This window comes from Apium graveolens, chromosome 6 (genome assembly GCF_009905375.1).
Source record: "Apium graveolens cultivar Ventura chromosome 6, ASM990537v1, whole genome shotgun sequence".
NCBI lineage: Eukaryota > Viridiplantae > Streptophyta > Magnoliopsida > Apiales > Apiaceae > Apium > Apium graveolens.
The window spans coordinates 54,269,414-54,283,250 of record NC_133652.1 but is presented as its reverse complement, the minus strand read 5'-3'; the positions used below and the strand labels follow the sequence as shown (position 1 = coordinate 54,283,250).

Here is a 13,837-nt window from a genome sequence, read left to right as displayed (position 1 = left end):
CTCCTAAAAGAATTATCCTAATGGCTTGCTTGAAGTAATTCCAAAAAGAATTGTAACCTTTCCAACATGCTCCTCCATACCTACTCTGCAATTACTTAGCAAATAATCTTGCACAAGTTTTTGTTAGTAGACCAACATATAACATTATCATTATATCAGAGCACATATATAACATTATGTTTGTGCCTAGTGATAAGAGAGTTATTAATATGACGACTCTACTAGTTCATATTAGACTGTAACTTCAGTTAGAGTGCCATACCATGTCCTTGGCGATTGCTTGAGTAATATACCAGTTCATACCAACCTGAAGTGAGATTGTGAAGAAGAGATATACGTAGTCCAATAGGTTTGCAACTGCAAATTCCATGAACTGTGGTGCATTGACTTCCTCTTTTGACTCACCAACCAGGAGTGCACTTGTACACATCTACTAGAGTCCAATTCCAAGTGTAATGTGCATCAGGTGCCTGATATGTCGTAATATCCTCAAGTCTCATCATTGGTGCTATCTGTTAGATACTGCTTCCTGATAATAACCTAGCATCCAGTTTGGTCTTGTCCCTCGTAACAATGCCATTGTCATCCAGTTTGACTTCTGGTTATCCTTGTACCAATTACAATATTGTCATTTGGTTTGGATACCAGCTTCCCTATAATCTGCTTGCTGACTGATTGAGTTCATCTTATTTTGCAATCACCCAATCAATCCGGATTTATCAGAGCTTTTATAACTTTCTTAGTTTCTTCTTCAGATAGAAAACTAGAGAAATAATCATTCACACTTAGTAGCTCTGCTAATCATTACTCCACTAACTGGATCACTTAAGAACTAGACTCCGGGAATAATATTGACATCAAACCCTTTGTCTCAGCAGATATGTTCTTTAGTGTCCTCTGATTTTCAATGTGGTATTGTGTCTGACTAGTTAATCCTTCTATTGCTCCCCCTAAGCTGTTGCTGGGATTTTCTAAAAATCCTTACCCTTGCTGACTGGCTTCATTGAAATAATGAGTTATTTTAAACACAGCCAATCCACTGCTTGGATATGAATCATCAATACCATTAATTTATCCTTTAACAGCTTGGAGCATGGAGTTGTTGAACTATGCACTTAGACTTTCAATCATCTTCTGTTGATCAACCATAAATGCCCTGTAGGTTGTAGACTCCACTGAGTAGCCATGGAAAATATTCTAATTGTAGAACATTCTCACCAAACACTTTGAGGTTATCCAGTGTTTGCTTCTGTTGGCCATTAACTCATTAGTGGTCTTCATGTATACATCCAGATCAAGGCTTGATCTTACTTGCTGCAAACTGTTTTGACTGCTCCAGCCCTTTGGTATTTAGAAAGTCTTGATTAGCTTGATATTTCCCTTGTAGCTTTAATCAAGTTCTGATTCTTCCCTTGTACCACTCCATTCTGACACGGAGTTCCTAGTGCTGAATATGTCTCTACAGTTGCTTCCAGTTTGATCTCCTGATATGATTAATCACCATCTGTGATGTCTTGTCTTGAGAATGCACGAACAACAACTTTGTTTCATAAGAGTAGTCAACTACCATCACTAAGGTATATATTTACTTGATGTGATGTTGTCTTTGACTTCTCTTTCTGACACGCCTCGCATTTACCATCTTCTGAATTCAAGATGAGGCAGTCCTCTCACTAACCCCTTTTCACAAAAGAGTTCCTTGAGTTGATGTTCAAGGGTGAGAGCTTCTAACTTACTCTTAATCAGAGCAAGCTTCTCAATCATCCTGCTTCAGATGAGACACTAATCCTTCATTGAATTGACATATTTGTCCTTTGATGCAGAACTGTCTGATAAGAGGATTTGTGTCTTGATTCTCCAGCAAGGAAGTTGTTTCAACTGTTATCAGTGATTCCAAGTTGTTATTAGTGATAACAATTGTTGAATCTATGATGACATCCCTTTTCTGCATAGCTTGTCCCGTAATGAAAACCTTTGCTGTCATCTCCAAAGATTATTGACGGAATAGCTTTTGTCAATCATATTTGACTATGAGGCTCTTTCTCTGATCATATGCCTTGAGAAACAAATTACCAAGAATACATGTGAATCAATTGACCTGTTACGTCCTGCACTCACATATGGATTAAGAGTTCTTGATACCCAACTTATCAGTTTGGGTCCAGATAGATTAGAGATATTATTATAAATAGAGATAACAACAGTTGCAACCTTATCATGCTAATCCTTATCTTTGACTGACCATTTTCTCCATTTTAATACCCTTGACAGAGTTGTCTCTAGGCTAGGGGAAAATGGTTCCAACCTTACATAAGGAGGACTAGCAGTCTTTGCCCTATTGTAATACTAAACATGCTTCTTCTCTAATTAATGCAAGTACTGAGAGATGCATTCATGGCATAAAGATAAGCAAGCATTGTATTGGGAATACATGTCATTCATTCAGAAATATTACACATAAGAATTAAGCAATATAGGCATGATATGGAACAAACAGAATTAACAAGTATATCACTAATTCTATCTAGTCCAATCCTGTTGATAAATCTCATCTAGCTATCTCAATCCAATTATAAACTAATGCATCTTAACAAACAATTCAGATCAAATGAATAAATCACATTGTAATAGATTACAGGAGAATAAGCAATAACAAATGTCTTATATGCTGGATGCCATAAAGATAAGCAAGCATTGTATTGGGAATACATGTCATTCATTCAGAAACATTACACATAAGAATTAAGCAATATAGGCATGATATGGAACAAACAGAATTAACAAGTATATCACTAATTCTATCTAGTCCAATCCTGTTGATAAATCTCATCTAGCTATCTCAATCCAATTATAAACTAATGCATCTTAACAAACAATTCAGATCAAATGAATAAATCACATTGTAATAGGTTACAGGAGAATAAGCAATAACAGATGTCTTATATGCTGGAAAACATCTATCTCACTAAAGCAGTTAATTATGTTCAATAAATATTCAAACACATATTTAAGATCATCTAAAGTAACATGCACAAGTAAACATCAATCCTAGTTACCGGAAAAACAATCTAGTGAACTAGTTCAGCATTAACTATGTGTGATGCTATCATGCTTGTACGAGTGTTAAACATTTAAACACTATGATCTTATCATGCATTAAATATTGAGAGCAAAATATTGCAGTGTTCAAGAAATTGAAACCTGAGATATGTGAGTTGGACCATCTTCCGAGATTGCTATGAAAGCAAGATATTCATGATATTCATCATCTGATCCATCCCAACTCTTTCCCGTGCATTATAAGTTTTGACTGGCTGCTTCCCTAAGAAAACATTCCACCTTTGTCTCAACTCTTCAACTGAATCCCTACTCATCCTTGTTTGTCAAGTTTCTTGTTCTGTTGTAGCAAAACCCCTGATAGTTACTTGACACATATTGCTTGTCAAACCTGTAGCTATCAAATCTTGTTTATGTCCCAACCTCAGTCTTGTAATCACCCCTTGAATTGAATCTGTAAGAATCACTGCTTCGGGATATATAGGCTTGATCCTTGGATGTAGCTTATGTACTCCTTGTGAATCTAATGCGACTAAACTTCCCGGACAAGTGAAACACTGCCCTGATGTCCAGTCCCTCAAGTACTACTACCTGAGGTTCTTCTGATTCAGCTATCAGTAACTCTTACATTCTCTCCTGAGGTTCCAACTATACTGTATGTAACTGAGATGTTTGTCTGTCCCCACTAGTCTCTCTGACATCCACAACCACTATTCTTAATCCACATTAAAAGCCCGGAGGAATCCTGAGTCTACCAACACTTGAGTACCCTTAATTTAATATTTAAGAGAAATTTAAATTACTAATATATTTAATTTTCTTAGAAAATAAATTAATGAAAAAGAAATATTTACATAAAATCTAATTTTCAAGAATTTCGAATTTTCTTAAAAATTAAATAAAATATAAATTATTATCTAAGAAAAATTTAAATTAAAGAATCTTAAATTTTTAAAGAAAAACAAATAAATTAAAAATAATAATTAAGGGGCTACATAAAGTCTAAGTCAGGCTGTGGCGACAAGGGTATCCCTGTATAACTGTGATCGTAATGGAGTTCGTGTACGCCGTTTTTTTTATTCTATGGCGATCAAATAACATTGGTGTGTAGTAGTGCAATGAAATAAAAGCAACTCGGCTGTGGTGATCTTATCAGTAGGAGGAGGCCTTTGTTCTGTGGCGATCGATTGTATGGCGACTAAAGTAGTAGAGTTAGGCTCTGAGGCTGCTCCGTTTGACAGCCATCTTCTCCGCGCGCGTGACTGTGTAGACGCGCGATAAACTTCCAGCTGCCAAGCCCCGCGCGTGGGCGACTAATGCGTGTTTCCCAGTTCAACAGCTCGCGTGGTCGCCATTCAAGACCCATGCTAGTGTACCTTTTTTTTGTGCGTGCAAATCAGGAGTGAATTTGATAACCTGAAGCTTTCCGAAGTGATTGGCAGACTTGAATTACCAAAACCTTTCCAGTTGTTAACAAATGTACATGTTTTATTTGAAAAGAAAATGGCAGCCCCAAAAAAACATAATTGGCTGCTTAAATAATTAACCAAACTGGTAGCTAGAAAATGAAAATAAATTTAAATTAAAAAATTTAAATTACTAAAATTTAAATAGTAAATTAATTTAATTAAATTTACAAAATAAATTTATTTAAATTAAGTTCGTAAATAAACTTATTTAAATTAAATTTATAAAATAAATTTTTAAATCAACTTTACTAAATAAATTTATGTAAATGAAAAATTAATAAGATAAATTTATTTAGGGATCCTAATTTTTGTATTAATCAATAAGCTCTGATACCAATTGTTAGGTCCCGAATTATCGTAGATGGGGTTGAATACGATAATCACTAAAGTAAAAATTCTTTCGAATTTTTAGCGGATAAAATATTTAGTGCTCGGTTAGTGTTTCGTGTTCTTAAGAGGAATAGTGTTTGGAACTGTTGGTTATAGGCCCAATAAGGCCCATCGAACGAAGGCCCATTAAGCGGTTGTGCTACTGGGCCGAAGGACCTCCAGGCCCGCGTAACGAAGGCCTACGGAAGCTCAGGCCGAGGCCCACTATTCGCGGACCGTTGGACAGAACAAGGGACATAGCGCCCCCTTTTCCCTCCCTCCTGTAATGATTTGTAGCGGATCGGCATTCACCGCAGGATTGGGTATAAAAACCCTTGTGAAGTAAGACAAGGGAGACACATTCTCAACACTCTGCTTCTCTTGTATTACTATCCTATTTTTACAGCCAGATTCTGATTCTCACACCGGAGGTGAATCGGGGGTACAAACCCTCGCATTCTCTTCACTTTCAGGTACGGCCGAAGTCATCTTCAATACAGCCGAAGCCTGTTCACGCGACCGAAGGATCTGGGCGTAACATTTGGCGCCGTCCGTGGGACATACGAGAGTTACAAGTTGGGAAGACTATGACGGAAATTCATGAGTATTCACCGCCACCTGGTTTCACCGAAAAGGGACAACCATCCTCCCTAGTTGACGAGGACGGGGTTATCACGCTAACCCCTAAAGAAGAGGCCTTACTCCTAAAGATTCGGGCAGAAAAGGCCGCGGAGAAGGGAAAGACCAAAGTTGATTTGGCTATGAAAATTCCACATTTCATAAAGGTACTTACCTTATACATTCGGTTTCCTCAATACTGGCGTGACAACAATACAAGAAGCAATTCTATCAACACTTAAATTGCACAAGTCATGCCAAACAGATTGATGTGAGATGTTTTTAGCAAATACATTTGAATGAAGTGCTTTCATTCTAATCGGATAATCACAAAAATTGTCTTGACCGGTTATGAGACTGATGAGGCCTTTTTAAGTTTTTTATTAATAAAGGCCTTCTTAAGTTTTAGACTAAAGCTTTAAGTTTTTGCCGAATTCTCGTATCCCCGTATCGCGCACCCGCACTCACGCACACGCACTCGTGCTTCCTAGGTTTTAGTAGAAGTTAAAAAGTAAGAAAAAGAAACATGTGATCATATTGAATGAGATGTCATTGAGGCTGTCTTAGCCTCCAATATCACAATGATATGGTAAAACCTCAAAGTTTTGAGGCTTGCAATTAACCAAGATATATAAAACACAATCAGTCACCGCTGATATTTTTATTTAAGGTTGATGCCAACAAGCAAATTGCGATACAATGAAATATCAAAATCATCAATGTCAAATATTAGTAATTAAACAATAATTGAACAATGGCTTCACAGCCATAAGAATTAATTATAACCAATCCAATACGTTCACCTGCTTAAAATCGTGCCTGCAGCTGCTGGACTGTGTTTTTGTTTAGTTGGAAAGCCTTGGCAAGAATGTCAGCAGATATATCAGGATTGGCTCCAAACACAGCATTAGCAATGGTGATAACCCCTGGATTTTGGCTGCTAAGAGCAGCAATTACTACTGCATTATCGTGTCCAATATTCTGTTGATAGTGTACAAGACCTTCTGGGAACACAAACACATCACCTTCGTTAAGGACTTTGGTGATATGACGATTTTCTGGATTCGAAGTGACAAATCCAACCCTCAATGTACCTTTGATAACTGTCAAAATTTCAGTAGCACGTGGATGAGTATGTGGAGCATTGATTCCCCATGGTGCAAAGTCAATACGAACAAGGGAAATGCCAAGAGTGTTGAGTCCAGGAATCCTGGCAACATTAACCGTAGTTACATTTGATCCAACTTTAGTGGATGATGTGTCACCGGCTATGTTCAATCCGCCAGTAAAGAAGTCGTTTTCAGTTACAACCTTGGGGTCCTTACAAACTAGTCCGTTCACCAACACTGAAAAAAGAATTATATTTTTCAAAGTGAACAACAAAGTGAGTTAGTTAAATATGTGAATCATGCATGAAATATATATACCTGGGCTATTTGCATCAGCAACGCAAAAATCCTGAAGAGGATTATTATCGGTCGCCAGAGCAACAAAGCAAGTCATACTACTTATAACAAAACATATAAAAAGAACTTTGGAGCCACTTGATGAAACCATCTTCAAACTTTTGGATATAATTGTGATATGTATAAACGAGTTGGAGAAACGTTTAGAGAACAGATAATGAGCTTTGAGAGTTGAGTTGTGAAGACATAGATATTGTCTATGGCTTATATACAATACTTTAACGAGGGAAAGTGTGACAGAGAGGATAAAAGATACACATATATTGCTTGCATGACATAGTCAATGTAATAAGAATGAGTCTGATTTAATTATATAAATTATGCACAGTCAAGATACCGGAAGTAGTAAAAATGGCAATTCGGTCGAGAATTGAAGTGGTAAAACTAAGTATCTGGCATTTGTTATTTTAATTATATATATGTGCATGACATAGTTTGGTTAAAAGTCTATCCAACAGATCATCTTTAACTAATTGTTAAATTTATTAGGTGCACTGCTTTTAGTATTCCCCAGGAAACAATAATAAAAAACCAAGCACCTCAATCTGGTTCTTAATGTTATTAATAAAATAGCGAACTGTCAGCTTCTGAGCATATATTCAAAATGCAATGTATTCCGCAAAATGAGTTCAAGACATTTCAACCCACGTGTAATTAACTTTGCATGTATTTCAATCAATTTTACCTGCTTATAAGTTTATATATACTTGTAACCAGAGGTGGCCCCTTGGGTGGTCCGGGCGGTTCGGGCCGGGTCAACCAAGGGTTGGGCACTTGAATCATAAACACTGAATCGGCACGTAGGAGTAACGAGACGGGCTCGGACTGGGCTCGAACCGGAGGATAGTATCTCGTAGCCGGCACAGTAATTCACGAGCTTGTGAGCTAAGCGGGCTTGTACGAGCGGGCTTGACGGGCTAGTACATATGAAGTGAACCAAACACACAAAGACACACTACATCAACTAATATAATTAGCTAATTAGTAATTATCATAGCACTGCCATAATAGTCCAACTAGCATTGTTTTTTATTGTTCATTTTAGTATTTATTTATTTCAATTTCGATTAATGTGGCAGTAATAATTAATTTAAGTAATATATTCCATAATCATTTGATTAAATTTATTTATTTTATTATATGGAATAGCAGTGATATTATTGTGGTGGCCATTCCCACAACATGTGTATATATAATACATAATAAATAAATAATTGTATAATTACTTTTACCAAACAAATACTTTTCAATGATCCAACCATACGGATATTAAGATATATCAATTTTATTCATATAAATATTAATTATAAAATTTCAAATTTATCTTGTATGACATGATTTGAAAAATATAATAAAAGTACTACTAACTAAAACAAGATTCGTTTATGATTAACTAGTTATATTTTTAGTAACTTTCCCGAATACGGTCTATCACATATACTCATGCTTTTATTTTCCGATTCCGTAATTATTGTATAATCAAAATTGAAGTCCAATATTACGGAGAACAAACCACACAAAATCCTAACTTCGTTTTCTACTAAATCAAACACAAAATTTACAAATAAATACATGGATCGATTGCTAATGATAAGTGAAAGCTATCTATAATATCAAAATTTATAAAAAATGTCTAGAAATTAAACCCCCAATTTTAAACAATAAAACCCTAAAATCAGGTTTTAGTTCCTTACATCTTTCAATAATTTTGAATAGAATCTTTTGGGGTTCGATGAGAGTTTCACGACTGCTACTCACATGCTCGATTTGGATGCCACTAACACCACGACATAGTAGATTGATTTCAAGAACATTTAATTAACCCTAATCGTAATCAAAACCCCAAATCAACCGAATTTCAAAAGAGTAGTGCTAGATGCACAAAAAATTATACAAAAAATTGTTAAAAAATGATGTGTCATGGTTGATGTGGCAGTTTAAAATGATTTAATTGGTGCTTTTGATGTAAATACATGGGGTCCATTTTCATTTAGCCAATAAAAATTTGACACTTGACAGTTTGTAACTATTTTTGGGAACCAATTTGGTACCCTTAGCACACTACAAGAAAACAAGGGTAAATTTGACCGGATAAATATGACTGCGGCTAAATTTGACCGACGCTGGTCATATTTATGGTCAACTTACATATATAATTGGTCATACTTAAATTTGACTGCCCGCGGTCAAATTTAATGTCAACCAGCATTCTAAACCTGGTCAAGAATTAAATATGACCGATGAAAGTCAATTTTATTATCAGTCACATTTAATCGGTCATATTAAGTTTTTAACATTGCCAAAAATTGGAGGGAAATTTCCCGCCATGGCGGCCAAAATTGAGCGGAACAAATATGACCGAGGTCGGTCATATTTATGCTTGGCCATAAAAAAAATGGCGCCAAAATTCCCGCCAAAACTAAGAGAAATTATCAGGAACCAAATTTGACTGAAGTCGGTCATAACTAATTTTCCTTTCAAAAATTACCAAACACCAAATTAGATGTTAGAAATGGATAGTGTTCATTATGGAACTCTATGCTGGTTACTGTAACTACCAAAGAGTTGGAGTTCAATAACATCTTCAAAGTTGTTGATTTTTGAAATTTGGAATTATGAGGTTTTATTCTGTTATTATCTAAACTTTGAATGATATTTTTTCCAATTTTGCCCATGGTCAATTTTTCGGTAATAGTTAATTAGGACACTAAACGATTCGGAGATGCAAAACGAACCGACAATTAATATTTTAGGCACAAGGTGCCAAGATAAATAAAATAGAACAAATTCGGAAAAAACGTAAATTGTTAGGTGGTGCAAAATATATTTTACTCTTAATGTTAATATACATGATCAAATTTTATAATCAATTTCCTTTACAAAAAGAATTTATAATCACAAAAATATGGTTATGCATACTATTAATTCCTAACATATTTAGATATCTTAAAAAAAGATAAATCATAACACACAAAATCGAAAGAATAAAATGATAAAATTATCAATTATTAAAAATTTAACCAAAATAACCATTCTAAAAACGATGATCAATTTTAGCCAATTGGATACTCCACTATACGTGTTTGGGTATCTCAATTTATATAAGATACCCTACTAACGGTTTGGTATACTATATACATAGAATACTCCAAATGATAGTTTGTATCTTATATATTGGACAATTGGATATGCCGAATGTTAAAGTTGGCTAATTTTTGAAAAATGATTATTTTTATTAAATTTATATAAAAATTAGGCTAAACTTGTTTTTTTTTTATATAAAAATTAGGCTAAACTTGTTTTTCATGAGAGTTTAAGATTAGAGATGAATATGTTGTACTATGATAAAGTACCTAGTTGGACTAGAGTTGAGAATAAGAAGAGAGTGGAAACTTACTAGTTATTTAAAGAGAACTTAACTAATTAAATCGACTACATTTGGAAAAACAACATCAGAAAGATTTAGAAGATGTCTCTTTTTAATTGCACACAAGAAATGTCAAAGCTTAACAAATATTATCTGGAGTTCCTAAAGTAAAGTAGAGCCATAACTTCAGTCACCGATGAGATTTTATTTAATAAGGCTGATACCAACAACTACAAGAACATGGCGATACAAATAAAAATTAAAGGCAACAATGTCAAATAACAGTAATTAAACAACTGAGCAATGGCTTAACAGCCTTAATTAAGAAATATATAATAAATCCAATACGTTCATCAATCTGCTTCATCAAAATGCGCCTGCAATTGCTGGACTGTGTTTTTGTTTAGTTGGAATGCTTTGGCAAGAATATCAGCAGATATATTAGGATTGGCTCCGAATACAGCGTTTGCGATGGTGATAACCCCTGGGTTTTGGCTGCTAAGAGCAGCAATCACTACCGCATTATCATGTCCAATATTTTGTTGGTAGTGTATAAGACCTTCCGGGAACACAAACACATCACCTTCGTTAAGGACTTTGGTGATATGACGATTTTCTGTATTTGAAGTGACAAATCCTACCCTCAATGTACCTTTGATAACTGTCAAAATTTCAGTAGCACGGGGATGTGTGTGTGGAGCATTGATTCCATATGGTGCAAAGTCGATACGAACAAGAGAAATGCCAAGCGTGTTGAGTCCAGGAATCCTAGCAACATTAACTGTGGTTACATTTGATCCAACTTTATTGGATGATGTGTCACCAGCTACGTTCAATCCGCTAGTAAAGAAGTCGTTTTCGGTTACAACCTTGGGGTCCTTACAAACTAGTCCGTTCACCAAAACTGAAAAAAGAAGCAAGTCTGTCAGATGTTTGTAGTGTACAAGTAAAATGTAGACAACAGATAATATGAAAATGAGGTAGTTACGTCAAGAATGCATGCATTTAAAATATATATATACCTGGGCTATTTGCATCAGCAACACAGAAATCCTGAAGAGGATTATTATCAGTGGCCAGAGCAACAAAGCAAGTCATACTACTTACAATTAAACATATGAAAACAAGTTTGGAGCCCCTTGAAGAATCCATATTTGAAAACTTTTGGTTAAAAAAAATGCTAAGAGACCAAATGATGAGTTCTGAGAGTTGAGTTGTAAAGATACGGATCTTGTCCAAGGCTTATATAGAAAACTTCTACCAGGGAAAGTGTGACAGAGAGGATAAAATATATACAAAATTGCTTACCTATGGCACTGACATATTCAAGATACAGAGAAGTAGTAAAACTATATATGTAATTGGCATCTGTTATTTATTTATATTTATTGTTGTGACATAACTTGGTTGAAAGTCTATCCAATAGATCATCTTTAACTAGTTTTTAAATGTATCAGGTTCACTGCTTCTAGTTTCCTCAAGAAACAATAATGAAAAAACCAAGTAACTCAAGTATGTTTTTCAATGTTAATAACAATATAGCTAACTAGTCAGCTTCTGAGCAGATATTCAAATTGCAATGTATTCAGCAAATGATTTTGAGACAAATTCAACCCGCGTCTAAGCTAATTCTCCTGCAGCTGGTAAAAACTTTGCATGTGTTTGAATCAGGTTTACCTGCTTAATAATATGTTTATATATTATATAACCTACCACTTCTGCCCCAAAAGAATGTTTATTGACATATTAAGACCTTCACATCAGCAAAGTTCAAGCCTTCTAGACTATTCTCATAGTCCAATACAGAGCTGACATCTGTTAAGTTAGAATAACAAACTTTTCCTCCATTTTTATTAGTTTTGAATAGATCTGTGTATATGTGTAATCAAGAACACACATTGTAATTACTTCTTCTCTTTTCTTCGATGAGATTTTTACTTTCAGAAAAGATAACATGGTATCAGACCCCGTGTAGACGATTCTATTGGCGATTTCTTAGTTATTCATCATTCTTCGACGTTTCATTGTTATTCCTGCATAATTACTATTCGTATACAAATTCAGGTTCATTCGATCAATTATAGATTGTTGAATTTGAGTTAATTCTTCGTTTTATGGATAGCTATATGCGTAATTTCTGATATATATACATTGATTGTCTGTTTGCATTTATTTTTCGTGTTATCCAGTAATTCCGGATATTCTGTCATTATCCTTGCGTCGAAATCTGAAAATTGAGTACTAAAACCTAATCACTAAATTCTGGTGATTGACGAGTGTTCAACATCTGCGAATACTTCTTGTTATCTGATTGTGTTTCTTTGTTGAGAAATTCTGTTCTAAATCACGGATCAGTCCTCATTTCTTGTCAATTGTTTGAACACTAAGTATTTGTCAAAATTACTATTTTTTCAATCAAAATTACTCTTAAACACTATTTTTTTATCGTAGGTAACCCGCAGCCGCTACCCTTTGGGTGCGCACTGGGTAAACCCTATGGGCTCACGTAATAGCCTGCAAACTATTTGCCTAATTCAAAGCAAATAATAAATACACAAACAAATCAAACTGCAACTAATCAGACGAATCAAGATCGATCAAGTGTCTACTATAACCATCCGTCTAATGCCTCCACAACTCAGTTAGTTGATCAAAATAAGGTATATTTCTTATTATGATATAGAATTGTAATCATAATAAGATTTGAACAATCTTTATTATTTTTAAGGGGTGAAATCAAAATACAGTATTTATAATATCCATACTATTTTATTTAAAATGAAATTTTACCAACAAATTAAGTATTCTAAATTAAAATATTTTAATTTAAACACATAACCTATTTACTTGATCGTGATTTATATTTTTCAAAACCTATTTAGTTGGGCTAATATATGAACCTATTTATTTTAAAATATAATTAAAAACAGGATTCAAACCAATAAAAAAATTAAAAAGTATGACTTATAAAATTCAAAATATGGGTAAAAATAAAGGATTTTTTCATAAATACCCAAGTTTTACAAAATTTTTGCAAAAATACTATCATTTTTTAAAAATATTTGCAAAATACTTGCAATCATTTTTGCAACCACGTTTGCAACTTGAAATTATAAAAAAGAAACCGTAAATTGAAATCATATTTACGGCATAAAATGTAACATAAAATGCAACCTAAAACAGTTACACAATTTACACTAAATTACAACCTGTTATACAACATCGTATTTTTGTAAATATTTTCAGAGTAAAATGGTATTTTTTCAAATCTTTTCAGAAGTTAGTAAAACCGCGAATAATTTTACAAAAATTAGTATTTTTGGTAAATTCCCCAAAAATAATATATATAGAATTATAAGTCATATAAGAATAACAAAAATAAAAACAATAAACTTAGAATTGTAACATGAATCATAAAAGCTGAAACCAAAAGTTGGTAGAAATAAAAAATAAGTGAAACCAAAATATTACTTAAAAAGAGATTTGTTATT

General features: G+C 34.1%; 2 protein-coding genes across 2 annotated transcripts; both read right to left on the bottom strand.

Moving 5' to 3' along the window:
• Positions 1-6,166: 6,166 nt before the first annotated feature.
• Positions 6,167-7,168, bottom strand: LOC141667544 (putative germin-like protein 2-1). The gene is made up of 2 exons (XM_074474073.1): positions 6,941-7,168; positions 6,167-6,859 (listed from the first exon to the last, which is right to left on the bottom strand). Exons 1-2 carry the CDS (start codon positions 7,068-7,070, stop codon positions 6,321-6,323), a joined length of 669 nt encoding a protein of 222 aa, XP_074330174.1. The 5' UTR covers positions 7,071-7,168; the 3' UTR covers positions 6,167-6,320.
• A 3,407-nt stretch (positions 7,169-10,575) lies between these two features.
• On the bottom strand, positions 10,576-11,543 carry LOC141667716 (putative germin-like protein 2-1). The gene is made up of 2 exons (XM_074474319.1): positions 11,369-11,543; positions 10,576-11,250 (listed from the first exon to the last, which is right to left on the bottom strand). Exons 1-2 carry the CDS (start codon positions 11,496-11,498, stop codon positions 10,700-10,702), a joined length of 681 nt encoding a protein of 226 aa, XP_074330420.1. The 5' UTR covers positions 11,499-11,543; the 3' UTR covers positions 10,576-10,699.
• Positions 11,544-13,837: the final 2,294 nt, after the last annotated feature.

Bases quoted from the DNA above. Each gene is read 5' to 3' on its own strand.
- LOC141667544 (XM_074474073.1), bottom strand. From the start codon at position 7,070: ATGGTTTCATCAAGTGGCTCCAAAGTTCTTTTTATATGTTTTGTTATA. The intron at 6,860-6,940 runs GTATATATATTT...TTCTTTTTTCAG, and splicing joins TGCTGATGCAAATAGCCCAG to TGTTGGTGAACGGACTAGTT.
- LOC141667716 (XM_074474319.1), bottom strand. From the start codon at position 11,498: ATGGATTCTTCAAGGGGCTCCAAACTTGTTTTCATATGTTTAATTGTA. The intron at 11,251-11,368 runs GTATATATATAT...TTCTTTTTTCAG, and splicing joins TGCTGATGCAAATAGCCCAG to TTTTGGTGAACGGACTAGTT.